Raw genomic sequence first — 14182 nt, forward strand, 5'->3', positions numbered from 1 at the left:
GTTTTTTTGAATTTTTTTGTACTATAGTTTGTGAATATATCACCTTTTCGTTAAAATATCGTTAGTCAGTATAAACTCAGTACAAATCCGCCCTTTAATTGTAACACTGCGCAAAAGTTGATGTCGTGAGCATAGAGAAAGTAAAATAATTATTTTACTTACTCTATTGTTGCGAGTCACCAGAACACAGACACGTAATTTTATATTCATTTGCAGGAGGGTAAATAATTATTTTCATTTGCTTGTAAATATATGACTATTTGTTTAAATGCTTGTAGAATATAAATAATTAATTTTATAAAAGTATACAAAGTGCATATAAAGATATTTGCACTTTGTGAGTTTGATAATGTTGGTGTATTCGAGTATTCGATTATTCGAGTTATGACAAGACACAATTATTCGCTTTTTGAATATTTGAATACTCGAATTATTCGAGTTTGGCTCCGAGTCCATATACCATACCCGTTTTAGTAATCATAGATGAAGACACAGACTACATACTATTGATTGATGAAGACAACTAGTTAGTACAGGTTAGTAACTAGTTAGTAAGTTTGTTTTGATTAACGTAACCTCAAACTGACTTGCGCATGTCATTTAAGCAAGGAGCCGATTGCGATATATGCGCCTGTGATATGCGCTAGCACTCTTTATGTCTATGGCTTGAACCACAGAATCAGAAAGAGACGAGGAAGACGAAATACCCTTGCTTGAGCTTGTGAAAATTGAGTTTTCTTGCCGCATTTTCTGGCTTCATACTTTTAGCTAAATAATGGCTTCCAGCGAAAGCAGCGGGGTTACGACAGGACAGCCCAATTTGCAGAAACAAGACTTATCAAAATTGGTAAGTTTCGCACGATTTATCTTCTGTGCTCAATTTGCTCATGTGGTCAGTGCCCTAACCTCTAAACCACTGGAAGGCTTGGGTTCATCATTAAATCCAACAAATTTTGTTTATTATGTTGCCATTAACTAATGCTGAAAACGCTTCAAGCGAGTGTAAATATTAGTAGTCCATATGGATACCCGTTGCAATAAGCACTCAGTTTCCTCACTGGTTGATGCAATATTTTAGCAACTACTTCCATTGTATTATAATCCAGATATATTACAGGATGTTACCAAGCTCACGGCTCTATCTCCAGAGGTGATCAGTAGACAAGCTACCATTAATATTGGAACTATTGGCCATGTAGCTCATGGCAAGTCTACTGTTGTTAAGGCCATATCAGGAGTGCAGACTGTTCGTTTCAAGAACGAACTCGAGAGGAACATTACAATTAAGTTGGGTAAGTTTCATCTTAAAATGCTTTTCTGGGTGTAAGGCGAAGCGAGTGTTTATTTGGGTATTTTGAGACACCGCAGTTCCACACCTTTTTTGTTACTAATTTACAATATAAGTTCCTTTTCTGTACAAAAAACGATTTTGCCATCAAGTGCTATCGCAAGCTCAAGTGAATTGCATCCTCAAAGGTGGTTTGCTCGGTTGTCCTCCAAAAGCGTCCTTCGTTGTTCTTTTTTTGTACTTTATTTCCTTTTTTTCAAAATAGTTTTTCACACATATCTTTCTCTTTGAATGTTGAATGCGTTTTCTCCTGTTATAATATTTCGTTTCTCATCCAGGTTTTACGTTATGTTCCTGCATTTTTCAGCAATGTGTTCTTGATCTACTGTGGCGCTTTACGCAGTAAATTTATTTTCTCCAGTGCTTTCAGTTTTTTCCTCTATTAGTCTTGTGAGATGTTTCTGTTTATAGCGTTGATAACGAATTCCAATTTTCCATTTAATTAGAAAAAGTACGTGAGGAAATTAGCTATTTCCAAACACAATGTTGAGGCAAAATACGTAAATAGACAACTAGAAAAGTAGATAGGTTTAGTAAATGTTGCCAATTTAATCCTTTTTTAGTCGCCATAGAATATGATCTGCGCTGAATATTTTTTCCACGCATCATTTAAGCTGTTCACACAGTGTTTCTTTTGAATTGCTATTTTTCAGATCCAATTGTTGACGATTCGATTTAAAACCTATCACCAGATGTATAGAAATTATAACCGGTCTCCTAAAAGACTTTGATAATTTTAACCGAACGCTGAATCGACCACGTTTTCTGAATCAGTTTGTGTGTAAAATGGAAGCTATATCATCTTTCTGAAACTTGTCTAATTATTAGCTCGGAGCTTTTTCTTTCGATTACTAGTCATTTTCTGAAATTCAAAATGAATTGATTTTTGTTTTGTTTTTAATTATAGACAAGCTACAGTACGATGATAAAGGTTTCATCACTTGGCCACACAGACTGAAAGGAGTTTCGGTAGATATCGGCAAGGCGATTGACAATCTCGAAAAGTGGGAACAAAGGGGACAGAAAAGAAATCGGAGCTTTTTACGCACAAAAGAATATAAAAGGAACTTCGAAGTAGAAGCAATCGAAGCTGTGGAATATGACGAGTTAGATAGAGAACATTTGTTTTTTATTAAGTGGAAAGGATGGCATAGCGAATCTAACACGTGGGAGCCTCTAGAGAACCTCAACGCTGATGTTCTTTTAGAGCAATTTCTCTCAAATTATTTTAAAGATGATGTGTTGAAGGCGTTGTCTGACAAGTTTGATATTGGTATAAGTTCCGTTAGCAATGAGCAGCTTCTGAGTGTGGTTCCAAATGGGGAGCTTGCAAACGTTATCAGTAAACTGAATGCTCAGAAGCAACTTCTCAAGTTTTTGAATATGCGCTTTAAAGTACAAGGTACCAAGAGATATGAAGATGGCAGGAAGGCTTTGTTAACCTATTTGCTACTGTTGAAAAGAGAGCAACAATTCGCCAAGATCAGTCGCTGGGAGAGCCTGATAAACAAGATGGACAAGTCAGAGGCCCCGATTTCAGTGGAAAACAACGCTGACCTGGAGTTTCCTCCAGATCACTTCTGCTACATCAACGATTACGTTCCAACTGGTAATATTGAATTTTCCACCATTCCCGATGTGCATTGTGAGTGCCAGGAATGCGGCCCGAGCAACAAATCCTGTTGCGGCAAGCAATTAAATAGAGCATATACGTATACACCGCGTGGCAGAATAAACGTGAATCCAGGCTTTCCTATTTTCGAATGCAACAAATTCTGCAAGTGCACCTTAAGTTGCCGCAATCGGGTTATTCAGCATGGGCGCAAAGTTCCTCTATGTATTTTCCGTACGTCCAACGGCTGCGGTTGGGGCGTGAAAGTAATGAGAAAAGTCCCCTGTGGGGAATTCATTTGCGAGTATGTTGGAGAGGTGATCGACCATGATGAGGCAGAGCGCCGAGGCAAAGAATACGACGCAGAAGGCCGCACTTACTTATTCGATTTGGACTATAATTCCAGTGACAATTTATATACAGTGGATGCGGGCGTTTATGGCAACGTTTCGCATTTTATAAACCACTCATGCGAACCCAATCTGGGAGTTTACGCCGCTTGGATCAATTGCCTGGACCCAAACTTACCCAAGCTGGCCCTGTTTGCTTTAAGGGAAATTCAAAAAGGAGAGGAACTGTCGTTTGACTACATGATGAACATCGATCAGCCTGTATCGAAGACGCCAGAAAAAAGCAGGCCGAAACTGCAGACTCCTGATAAAACGACCGCGCAATCTAATCGGCCTTCTTGTAAATGCGCTGCTGATAGTTGCAGGAAGTATTTGTTTTAGACATTAGGAACAATCGACGACAAAGAAAATTGAAAGGAATCTGGACGGAAAAGATTCGCGTGGGTTAAGGGCGTAGATTTAGCGTACTTTGATCAATGCTAATAGCAATAGCTAAGCGAAACTCAAATTGGGCATGTCAAACCATGTCCATTGTTTAATTTTTCGCGTTGAAAAATTCCATTTTGTTGTAATAGTTTATTGTTAACACCTGTATAGACATTGTTAACACCTGCAAATCATTTGTTACCCTTAAGTGAAAGTTTACTCAGTGTTATTTAATTACTGTTCGGCCGAGTTAATTGATGTTTTTTTGTTAAGTAGGATAGAAGTTTTAGCAGATTTGTTATTGACATTAGCATGAGGTAATTTTTATAGCCACTTTAGTTGTTCAATCTCAGATTACTTCAGTGAATGCCCGTTTATCATACATTACATTTTTGGTCATAAATTTTAATACTTGTGTTTGTTTGGAATAGAATAAATTGACCATTAAAGTTAACGTTATTGTAGTGGTTCCTAAATCTATGCTGCAAAGCATTGGCTCCCAATTTGATCATAAAGTAAGGGTTGACTGTTGATTAGAGTAGCGCAGTTTATTCAAGCGAGTTGATGTTTTATCTAAAGTGGGGTGATTGTCCAGGTTATGCCAATGCGAAGATCTACAAGTGCGACAACCCAAAGTGCACTCGGCCCACCAGCTTCATTTCGGGATCATCCTCAAAAGACGACAGTTTTCCTTGTATACGTCCGGCCTGCTCTGGGCGGTTCCAACTAATCCGTCATGTTAGTTTTGTGGACTGTCCTGGGCACGACATTCTTATGGCCACAATGTTGAACGGAGCCGCTGTGATGGATGCTGCTTTACTATTAATTGCAGGTAAAAATTATTAACGTGACAAGACTAAATTCTATTTGTTATTCTTCGGCTTTGTGATCGTTAAAGGTACATTATACGGGGTATTGATGAAGAAACCCGGGAAGGAAAACATTTGTCAACTGGTTTTACCTTCAGGAGTTTTTCGCTCCTCAATAGAACTCAACTAAAAAATATTTCTTTACAGAAATAGTTTTGTCCAATAAAACCACATTATAATGGGTATAAGCAAGCTTTGGGGAAGCAACTATAGTTTCTTTCAAAAAGCTTGCTTAAACCGTGCTTATCACACACCCATCACTTCAATGCAGTTTTATTCGACAAAACGTTTCTTTGCACTAGGCCTCTGTTATACCATAATAATTATTTTTTAGGTAACGAGTCGTGTCCTCAGCCACAAACCAGTGAGCATCTGGCTGCGATCGAGATAATGAAGCTTAAACACATTCTAATATTGCAAAATAAGATCGATTTGGTCAAAGAGGGACAGGCCAAAGAGCAGCACGAAGAGATTGAAAAGTTCGTCCAAGGAACTGTTGCGGAAGGGGCCCCGATAATTCCTATATCCGCTCAGCTGAAGTACAATATTGAGGTGTGCCCCCATACAGTCGATTGTTTCCAGGTTTTTCAGCTGGTAATTATTGTTTTAGGTTCTTTGCGAATATATTGCAAATAAGATTCCGATACCCCAACGCGACTTCACTTCGCCCCCTCGTCTGATCGTAATTCGGTCCTTTGATGTTAACAAGCCGGGCTGCGAAGTTAATGACTTAAAGGGAGGTGTAGCTGGCGGTAGTATTCTTCGCGGAGTCTTGCAAGTAGGGCAGGAGATCGAAGTCAGGCCCGGTTTGGTCAGCAAGGATTCTGAAGGAAAATTGACTTGTAGGCCCATTTTTTCCAGGTAATGCGCTAGTAGTTGCTCTTTTGCAACGCTGAAGCCGACATATTATTTTCCAGGATTGTCTCTTTATACACTGAACAGAACGAGCTGCAGTTTGCAGTACCTGGAGGTCTGATCGGAGTGGGTACCAAGATTGAGCCGACGTTGTGCAGAGCTGATCGTTTAGTAGGCCAAGTGCTCGGAGCAGTTGGAGCCTTGCCCAACATATTCATCGCCCTCGAGGTATTGAAAAGCATGCCAATTAAACCAATAGAGTTTAATATTCGATTCAATTTCAGGTGAGCTACTATCTGTTGAAACGACTGCTCGGCGTCCGTACCGAAGGGGACAAAAAGGGAGCAAAAGTACAGCGGCTAACCAAATCTGAAGTACTGTTGGTCAACATCGGCTCCTTGAGTACCGGAGGTCGTGTGGTGGCTACTAAGGCCGATTTATGCAAGATTGCGCTAACTAATCCAGTTTGCACGGAGATTGGCGAAAAAATCGCCCTTAGTAGAAGAGTGGAAAAGCACTGGCGTCTCATCGGATGGGGACAAATCAGAGGAGGGGAGACGATAGAACCTTCAGTTAGCTAAAATAGGAATCGAATAAATAACAATACTGAATTATACAGTTGCATCAATTATCTATGAATTATAAAGTGGTTTTAGGTTTTCTTTATGGACTCACGAATGTTTTCAGATTTCAAAATATATGCGATTTCCAAACAGTTGTGTGTTTAGCAGACGGCAATTTCCGCTTTACATTTTTGCTTGATTAGGTTTACCCAGTGTTGATTCTTTCAAAAAGAGGTTGCGGTTGAATTAATACAAAGCTTTTGGACAACTTAAATTATAATTTTCAAGGTACACTGCTTGAGAAAAACCACCCTCGGATAATCACAGTTAAATTGCAATTTACTGATTGAGTGATTCATAGTAACCTGTACAACTGAGATACAATTAAACATTAAATATATGAAAATTATACAATATAATAGGTCACGTTGACTCCAATCGATCTTAGCACAATAGGATTTTTAGAATACTTAGTGACCACGTTGATTACCTTTACTGCGCCGGAATGAGTATATTTTCAAAACATGAATCCATGGTGGAGCCTAATACGTAATTACAAATACTTGTAGAAATCCCATCAAAACTAACACTTTTATTTTAAATATTACAGAGATTTTCCGATCGAAGATCGTCATTCAGTATTAACGCTTTCCGTTATTCAAATTTAGTGATCTAGGTGGTATTTTAAACGTCGAAGCTGCTTGCTGTTGCATTTGGTACGCTAATGGATGTATTTTGAAGCCAAACAACCTGAAACAGTGCAGGAAAATTGGTAAGCTATTTGGCCTGATTGTATATAACACGTCTTACCTAGGAACAAATTGGTTGGTGGGGCGTTTTGGTCTGTATTCAGGATGAACCATGAAGAGCATATGTGGGAAGCCGGTGCCAAAATAGGCGCCGTCAGTATGATGGTGTCTTGATGACTTTGGTGTATACACATCCATACATTTTGGACAGTAGCACTTTACCATTGCTTCTCCTTAAGTAAAAAAAATGTATCGCTTTCGTAACAAATCTAAGGAGTATTTCAAATTTAAGTGTTGGGTTTAACCCTGCAGTCAAAAGTCTAGATAAAGGGGTTATTTGTTATAATGCACATGAAAGGAAAGCCTTTTTTTCTGAAAATTATATATAAAAAACCCGAACTACTCTTCTACCAAGGCTAGTTGTTAAGTAAAATATTAAGTTAATGGTTTTTTGGTTAAAGATTATTTACAATTTACACATACTTCCTATGTGAATTGTGAGCAACTCTATATCTGACGAGGCCACGAACAGCTTGGAAAAAAGTGGTGAATGGACCCTTCGATTATATCTAGCTTTTTACACTTTCATTAAACCCATTAAGTCACTAGGCTTTTAGTTAGATTAATACAGATCAGAAAACCAACACTATTCAAACTGATGAAGAAAATTAGTTCAGTATAAGCTTTCAAGCGAACCTCTAGATTCCAGCCATATGATGTGAAAAATAAACAGTATTGGACTTAAGGGTTAAAATCGGCTTTAGTGCATTTATTAACAACCACAAAATGAACTGATGGCTTCTTTTAAGCTTTAAGTTAATTGTCTCCAGATAACGATTTTGTGGTTTCCCCATGTGTAAGTACTTATTCTCTTTCACAATTATTTAATTTAAAGGGTGTTTTGAAACTGCAAAGTTCTTATGGAGAAATTTATTTCATGTCTTCTCATTTTTTAATGGAGTAAAAGCTTCTAAAGTGCGCAATTCTACAACCTTGAAAGCAAGTTTTGTTCCTTGTTACAATTGGACAAGCCTTTCAAGCCAGAAGCAAATGATCTAATAGGCTTTTGAAGCTTCAAAGTGCCTTTCCTCGCGAAAATAATGTTGCGGTTTGTCATTTTTCCCAGAAGTCCTTCATATATAAGTAGGCTCTTAAAGAACACGAGTGTCCGATCTCGGACGCTAATGAACTGATAGTGTTTTATCGTTTCGAGACCATAGTTGGGCAAATTAAACGAAGCTAATCGCACTAACCTGGAACATCTGAGAGCCCCAATGGTAACATATGTTGAGATTCACAGTAAACTCTCGGACAAAAGCCATAATCTCCTACTTGATATTTTTCAATCATCTGGGCAATTCCTCGGTTTGTTAATATATACCTGGCATGAATCAAGCCATAAAGCATTTCAGCAGCCTGCTCTATTAGATCCGACTGATTGGGATTGTCGTCTAGTTCATCGTCTGAAGTGCAAAAAATGTCTTTCGAAATGAAACCCATAGAAATTCAGCATGTTGCCCTAGGGCCAGTCAGGACTTACCAGGTTCTAGATCTAATATCATATCTAACGCCTGCCTATAGTGGGGTACCTGTTCATTAAGTCCAGTTAAATTGAATTTGTCCTGTATATAGTCTTCGTCCACCTAAAGCAAACACCCATCAGTGATGGCCAGTAGGAATACATGTGACTGTTTACCTCGCAAAAGAACTCGTTGCCGCGAAGGCCGCAAAACCACGAAATCCATGAGACTTCCTCGGAACTGCTCATTTTTCTAAAAAAAACATTAATTAAAAAAACACTTTTTCTAGACAAGAAATTTGATTAATGTCACTTCTAAAGATTCGCACTATTCGATTCGAATTGACAGTCAATTCTCTATACCCCCCTGAACATTCAAATGGCGAGTGTTAGACAAAGACAAAGAGCTAAACCAACCTAAACCAACTACGCAAAATGAACATGATCACAAAACTTGACCCAGCCTCTTTTTTAGGGTTTTAGTGCAACTTGAAAGGCGAATTGGTCCTTTCGACCGGGAAAATGTCTCGAAAAAAACCCAAAAAATTACGCAGTGGAATACTGCAGACCACAAAAGCCTACATTGAAGAGTATTTACCTTTTGGTGCCTTGGTTAGCCACGCTTACGATCACTTCATCTACAACTAAAGGAAAGCAGTCTATGCGACATCTGGGCGGCAAAATGTTTAACTTGAGTTTGTCAATTATAAAAGCGCCAAATTCAAAAATTGATTGCTAACTAGTACTAATTGATTTAATTTAGATTTTTAATAGTCTGCCTTTTATTTATTTCCTGCTGATTTAGAGATTTTCAAACCTTTTTAAATTTAACCTTCACAAAGTAAAACAGTAAATTTGGTTTCTTGGTTCCTGATCTTTAATCCACAAATAGCAAAGAAAGACAAATTACCATCAGCAATTCATTGAGTTTTTGTGGGTTTCATGAGCACTAGGTGGAACCAGTCATCATGGATCATTAAAACGACTTCATTCAAATAACTCATTACGAGTAGCGCATCCGCCATTCTGTCTTGTAAACAAACTAGCTTTGGGTTCTACATGTTTGGAACCAGTCCTAAAACTATAAGAACTGAGAATTCCAATGAGGATTTTATCTTCAGCATATCGGCAACGGCGCCGCAGGTTTCCGATGAAAAATCAAATGAAAGGCGCCTGCTTTAAGCGTAGGTCACATGAGCGGGTACCTATCAGTGGCGGCTGGTGGTACCGCGGTTTACCCATTTTACGCAAAAAAGCCGGTTTTAAATTGCATTAAATAATGGAGAAAAATCTATTGCAGACTTGTGTTGGTTGTTTTTGGGGGAAATGGAACAGACCAACCGCCGTTAGGCAGGAGAGCGAAGCAGTCGCATTAAATACTGACAAAAATGTTTGAAAAATCAACTAAAAAAACGTCCAAAATGCTCAAATTTCAAATTCAACAAGTGGCTTTTATTCAAAGAGCTCCAAACTGTTCTGTTCAGACGCCGTTTAATGGGCCCCTTCGACGCTCCCGACCTGTCTACATTAGATTAGCGGCTTCAAAGATTATTCAGGTACCTGTTGAATAATTAATCGCGACTTGACAACAGCGCTTTGGTACTGAAACCAAGCAGGTTTCCACTCATTTCACGCAAATCCGATTTAATACATTGGTAAAACACCATATATACCGTTGCCATGGCACAGAACACGTATCGCGCTTGTATACAAATAGATAATTTGCGTGAGGTGAAATCGTGAAGAAGAATCTGGTACCCATCGGGCACTAGATCGATTCGTTTTGAGTGGAACGTTTCGGGACCGGTCGTTCATCCTCAGGGATGCTGGACAGTGCCCTTCGTTGTTCTAGTGCGTGACCAGCATGTGAAAGGGATTTTTATCGCTGGATGGAATTTGCCCAATTCCTGCCGCTAATTGGTTCTCCAATAAGTCTAGGCAAGTTGCATTCAAAAGTTTCCGACCAATAAGAGCGTCTTTTCAATGCACCTACTTGATAATCGTGGCAACTTTTCCTAAGTATGTAGATTACAGTAGGTAGCGCATTTCCGCCAACGATTTCCAAGAAAACAATAGATAATTAAAAGCCAAGAGCACGTAATTAGGGTATTTAGATGCAGCAATGAAAGCCAATCTTCGGTTAAAGAGTCCTTCCCAATAGTGATACAATGCATGTATTCTTCGGCTTTGGTACCGTTCGATGACCGTGTTAAAATGTGAACGTACCGTACATGTTTACGGCCAGCTTTATTATGGGAGGATCTTTCGATTCAGCTGGAACCAAACAAGCAAGAATATGTTTGTGATTTGGAAAAAATCACTTCCAAGAGGTGTAGAAGGATGAAACAAGGCCCATAATCCAATGATTCGCTTTGATAAGATGGGATTAAAGCAGCGGATTGTATTAGCTTTCCAATAACAATCAATAATCTTTGTTTTCAAACACTTGCGCTTTTTTGCAGTTTTTGAATTTTTACAGTGAAAACCAGATATATTTTATCGGGAACTTTGCTTTGAAAATCTGGCGAATTTGTCCATGAAGAATCATCTCTCTTCCCCAAAGGTGATCATGAGCAGAAACTTCGCAATATTTAATTGCGATTTAATAAATCTTAAAGTCTGCAAAGTCTTTAATAAATTATATAAGTGTGCTGAAGACATTCGTAGAAAATAGTCGGATAAAGTCGATAGGATTAAATACAAATAGGAACAAAATTGTCTTCTGGGAAAATCTTTGATAAACAGGCTTGAGGATGCGTTTCACTTATGGCATTCGTTACACAACAACGAATAAAAATTCTTATTCTTGAAATACTTTTTCACGGTTTTCTTCTTCTGCAAAATCTGGAGAATTTTTCCCGGTGCTTTGATTCGCCACTTTTCAAGTTTTTGTTGCTTGAAATGGATGAGAATGACTCCGAGGACGGGCTTAAGCCATTTGTCAAGGTCGGAATTTATCGTCTTTATATGTATTTTTCAAACTTTTGTGATAATCATTTAAACCTGGTTTTTTGAGTAAGTGTACTTCAAATTATTCCAGCTGGTTGTTRTGTAATTTTTAGTCAGTTTTGATATTTTTAAATTTGCAAAGGATCAAAAAATTGATTTTTTCAGCTGCAGAAAAAAGTAAAATAAGTGTAAAAGTTCCAGTTTTGGGCTTCGGCAGCACATGTTTTTACCAACGAAACGCGCTAAAACTTTTTTTTCAAGGAAAAACTGATTTGGGGTCAAGCGCAGTTATCAACTGAAGTTTCTGCTTTGTTGGCTCAAATTTTCAAACTCGATTCTGTCTGGGTTTGCAAGTTGTGAATTTTTAGATATCAATCTTAAAAAATTCAAAAATTTTCCCAATTGAATGGATGATTAGAATTATCTGAAACTCTCCACAGCAAGATTCCACTGCTTGCCAAAATTCACAACTTGAATCTGCTTAGCCTTGTGAGTTGCGAGTTTTCAGAGACCGACCTTAAAATGAGCGCATTTTTTCAAACGGCAAAGTTTAGAAAATCGCAGAAAATTAACGGATTACTTGATTCGCCTAAAACTTTCCACAATTATTAGCTAAGGCTTATTCTATCTGGACGCAGAAATCCGGACTGCCAATTTTTATCATTTTTTTAAAGGCAATGTATAGAAAGTTAAAAAAAAATCAACAGACTATCTGAATTTTTTCAAACAAATTTACTGACTGACATTTCTTCTAGATTTGATCAAAATTGCTTGTTTGGGTTTCTCAGTTGTGAATTTTTCGACCCCGACCTTATGATTGCGCGCCTTTTAAATGGTAACATTTTAAAAAAATTCTTAATTTGAAACTGTTCAACCTTTATTGTCTGTTAGTCTGTGCGGTTTTGTGAGTCGCAAATTTTTAGAGATTGTCTGACCATTGGCCTACATTTTTAAGCGGCAAAATTTAGAAAATCGCAGAAAATCAACCGATTACCTGAAATGGCTAATGCTTTCCATAATTGTTAGTTAAAGTATCTTCTATCGTGGCTCATAATTCCAAACTTGAATCTGTTTGGATTCGGCTCTTATGCATTTTTAGAAAGCAAATTGCGCATTTTTACATTTATTTAATACTTAGGTTTGTGAGCTGTGAATTTTTAGGGCGGATTTGTGTCTTACGATTAGCCCAAATTTTTAAACGGCCAAGTTTGTTTAGGCAGTTGCAGAAAATCAACGGATTGTTTGAATTGTCTATAACTTTCCACAATTATTAGCTAAGGTATCTTCTGTATTAAATCAAAAATTCGAAACTTCAATCTGTTTGCGTTTGGTAGTTGGGAATTTTTAAAAATCGGCCAGCACATTTTTACATTTGCTTAAAAGTAAAGTTAAGAAAATCCCGAAAACCAGTGGATTAATTAAATGCTCTGAGATTAGCGACATTTATTGACGAACGTCTCTTCTATGTTGCCTCAAAATTGCAATCGTGAATCTTTTCGAGTTTATGAGTTTTACATTTTAAAACTGAAAAATTTAGACAATCACAGAAAATCAACGGATTATTTGAACTGTCTATAACGTTCCACTATCATTAGCTAAAGTATCGTCTATATTGACTCAAAAATCCAAACTGAGCATTCAGGAGTAATTAATTTTTAGAAACCGGCCTGCACATTTTTACATTTGCTTAAGGCAAAGTTAAGAAAATTCCAGAAAATCAATGGATTATCTAAATTATCTGGATTTATTGACGTACGTTTCGTTAAAAATGCGTTATACAAATGAGCTCCACAAGGTCCTAGAATAGAATATTCTTAGATAGTCTTCGATAAACAGGCTAAGGATTATTTATTCCGTCAATTAAACAACAACGAATAACACTCTTCTAGGAACATCTTCTTCGCGGATTCTTTCTTTTATAAGGCAAAAGTGAGATTTTTTTCGACTGAAGATTTGGTATTTAAAATCTGGATAATTTTTTGAAGATGATCCTTATCCGACACTTTATAAGTTTTAGTTGCGTTTCGTTTTAAATACACTATACAAGTGAGCTGCATAAGCTTTTCCCAGTTTCTTCCTTTCTTCGGGAAAAACGCTATTTTTTAAAGAGAATTTGATCTTAAAAATTAGTAAACTTCTCCAGTGTGGCAAGCCATGAGGATGATTCTGGTTGGCAACTGCAAAAATGCGCTGAATAAAGCACTAAACTGTATTTATCATGGAGAGCTGTTCCATTGGAACTAACGCGCAAATTTGAGAATTTTTTTAACTTTTATTGAAAGTGCCAACACAGCAACTTGAGCAACTTTTCCATTTATTCTAGCGCTTGCTGCCAACCGTTGAAATCCTCTACCCAAACAACCCGAACTTTCCAATCAACTTCAATTGCTTCTGTTTGTTTCAGTGTTTAAAATCAACCATGAAGAAGTGTTCTCGTTGTGCGTGTTAAATAGTGAGAGTTTTTTTATTGAAAATTTAAGTGCCAACATAGACAATGGATGAGGTAGCTTTCCAAGACTGGCCTGGACCTCCTGTTGACATGAACGCTGGAAACAACCCCTGGATGCCTGCCTATGGATTTCAAACTCCGAGCGCCTTGTTGGAAAAGGAGGATTTTATTGGAAATCCTGGTAAGTTGTTTTTCATGTTGATTAACGCACTTAAACGCGAAACAATGTTCATCATTATATTATTTTTAAGTAACGTCGACGTCATGTGGCGCTGATTAAACGATATCTACAAATAAATATTAACTTATCTCGATATTCGCAATTAGGAGCGCACCTTAGAACAAATAGCATGATGACATGGAGGAATTGGCTAATCGGGCGATTAATTTTTTTAATCCCATCCAAGGAAGGTCTTAATCGAGTCTGGATCTCGAACGGCTATTTCATATGAGTTTAAAGGCCTCTAAACGCCAAAAACCTTCCAGACTATCG

At 37.7% G+C, this 14182-nt stretch overlaps 3 protein-coding genes across 8 annotated transcripts; 2 read left to right on the plus strand and 1 right to left on the minus strand.

Annotated features, from left to right (window-relative positions):
- The first annotated feature begins 550 nt into the window (after positions 1-550).
- On the plus strand, positions 551-6175 carry LOC109539726 (eukaryotic translation initiation factor 2 subunit 3). 2 transcript variants are annotated; one of them, XM_019907673.2, is made up of 7 exons: positions 646-847; positions 1118-1292; positions 4332-4568; positions 4940-5157; positions 5216-5466; positions 5523-5688; positions 5745-6175. In XM_019907673.2, the coding sequence occupies exons 1-7, from the start codon at positions 776-778 to the stop codon at positions 6039-6041; spliced, it is 1416 nt and encodes a 471-aa protein (XP_019763232.1). In that variant the 5' UTR covers positions 646-775; the 3' UTR covers positions 6042-6175. The 2 variants fall into 2 exon arrangements, with proteins under 2 accessions (XP_019763231.2, XP_019763232.1); XM_019907672.2 differs by lacking the exons at positions 4332-4568; positions 4940-5157; positions 5216-5466; positions 5523-5688; positions 5745-6175 and adding an exon at positions 2256-4190 and having other exon boundaries at positions 551-847.
- A 106-nt stretch (positions 6176-6281) lies between these two features.
- Positions 6282-8964, minus strand: LOC125504402 (casein kinase II subunit beta). Of its 5 annotated transcripts, none has more exons than XM_048666294.1 (6): positions 8890-8964; positions 8469-8544; positions 8313-8415; positions 8026-8235; positions 6834-7005; positions 6282-6773 (listed from the first exon to the last, which is right to left on the minus strand). In XM_048666294.1, the coding sequence occupies exons 2-6, from the start codon at positions 8538-8540 to the stop codon at positions 6665-6667; spliced, it is 666 nt and encodes a 221-aa protein (XP_048522251.1). In that variant the 5' UTR covers positions 8541-8544; positions 8890-8964; the 3' UTR covers positions 6282-6664. The 5 variants fall into 5 exon arrangements, with proteins under 5 accessions (XP_048522251.1, XP_048522249.1, XP_048522248.1 ...); XM_048666292.1 differs by having other exon boundaries at positions 8026-8253; positions 8890-8961; XM_048666291.1 differs by lacking the exon at positions 8890-8964 and adding an exon at positions 8709-8878.
- A 4680-nt stretch (positions 8965-13644) lies between these two features.
- On the plus strand, positions 13645-13870 carry LOC125504403 (the record flags this gene model as incomplete). The annotated part of the gene is given in 1 exon segment (XM_048666295.1): positions 13645-13870. A coding segment is annotated over 1 exon segment (136 nt), but the record flags the coding sequence as incomplete, so codon positions are not given.
- Between the last annotated feature and the right edge of the window lie 312 nt (positions 13871-14182).

This window comes from Dendroctonus ponderosae, unplaced genomic scaffold, assembly GCF_020466585.1.
Source record: "Dendroctonus ponderosae isolate FM_Combo_2020 unplaced genomic scaffold, Dpon_F_20191213v2 Dpon_F_20191213_465, whole genome shotgun sequence".
Lineage (NCBI taxonomy): Eukaryota > Metazoa > Arthropoda > Insecta > Coleoptera > Curculionidae > Dendroctonus > Dendroctonus ponderosae.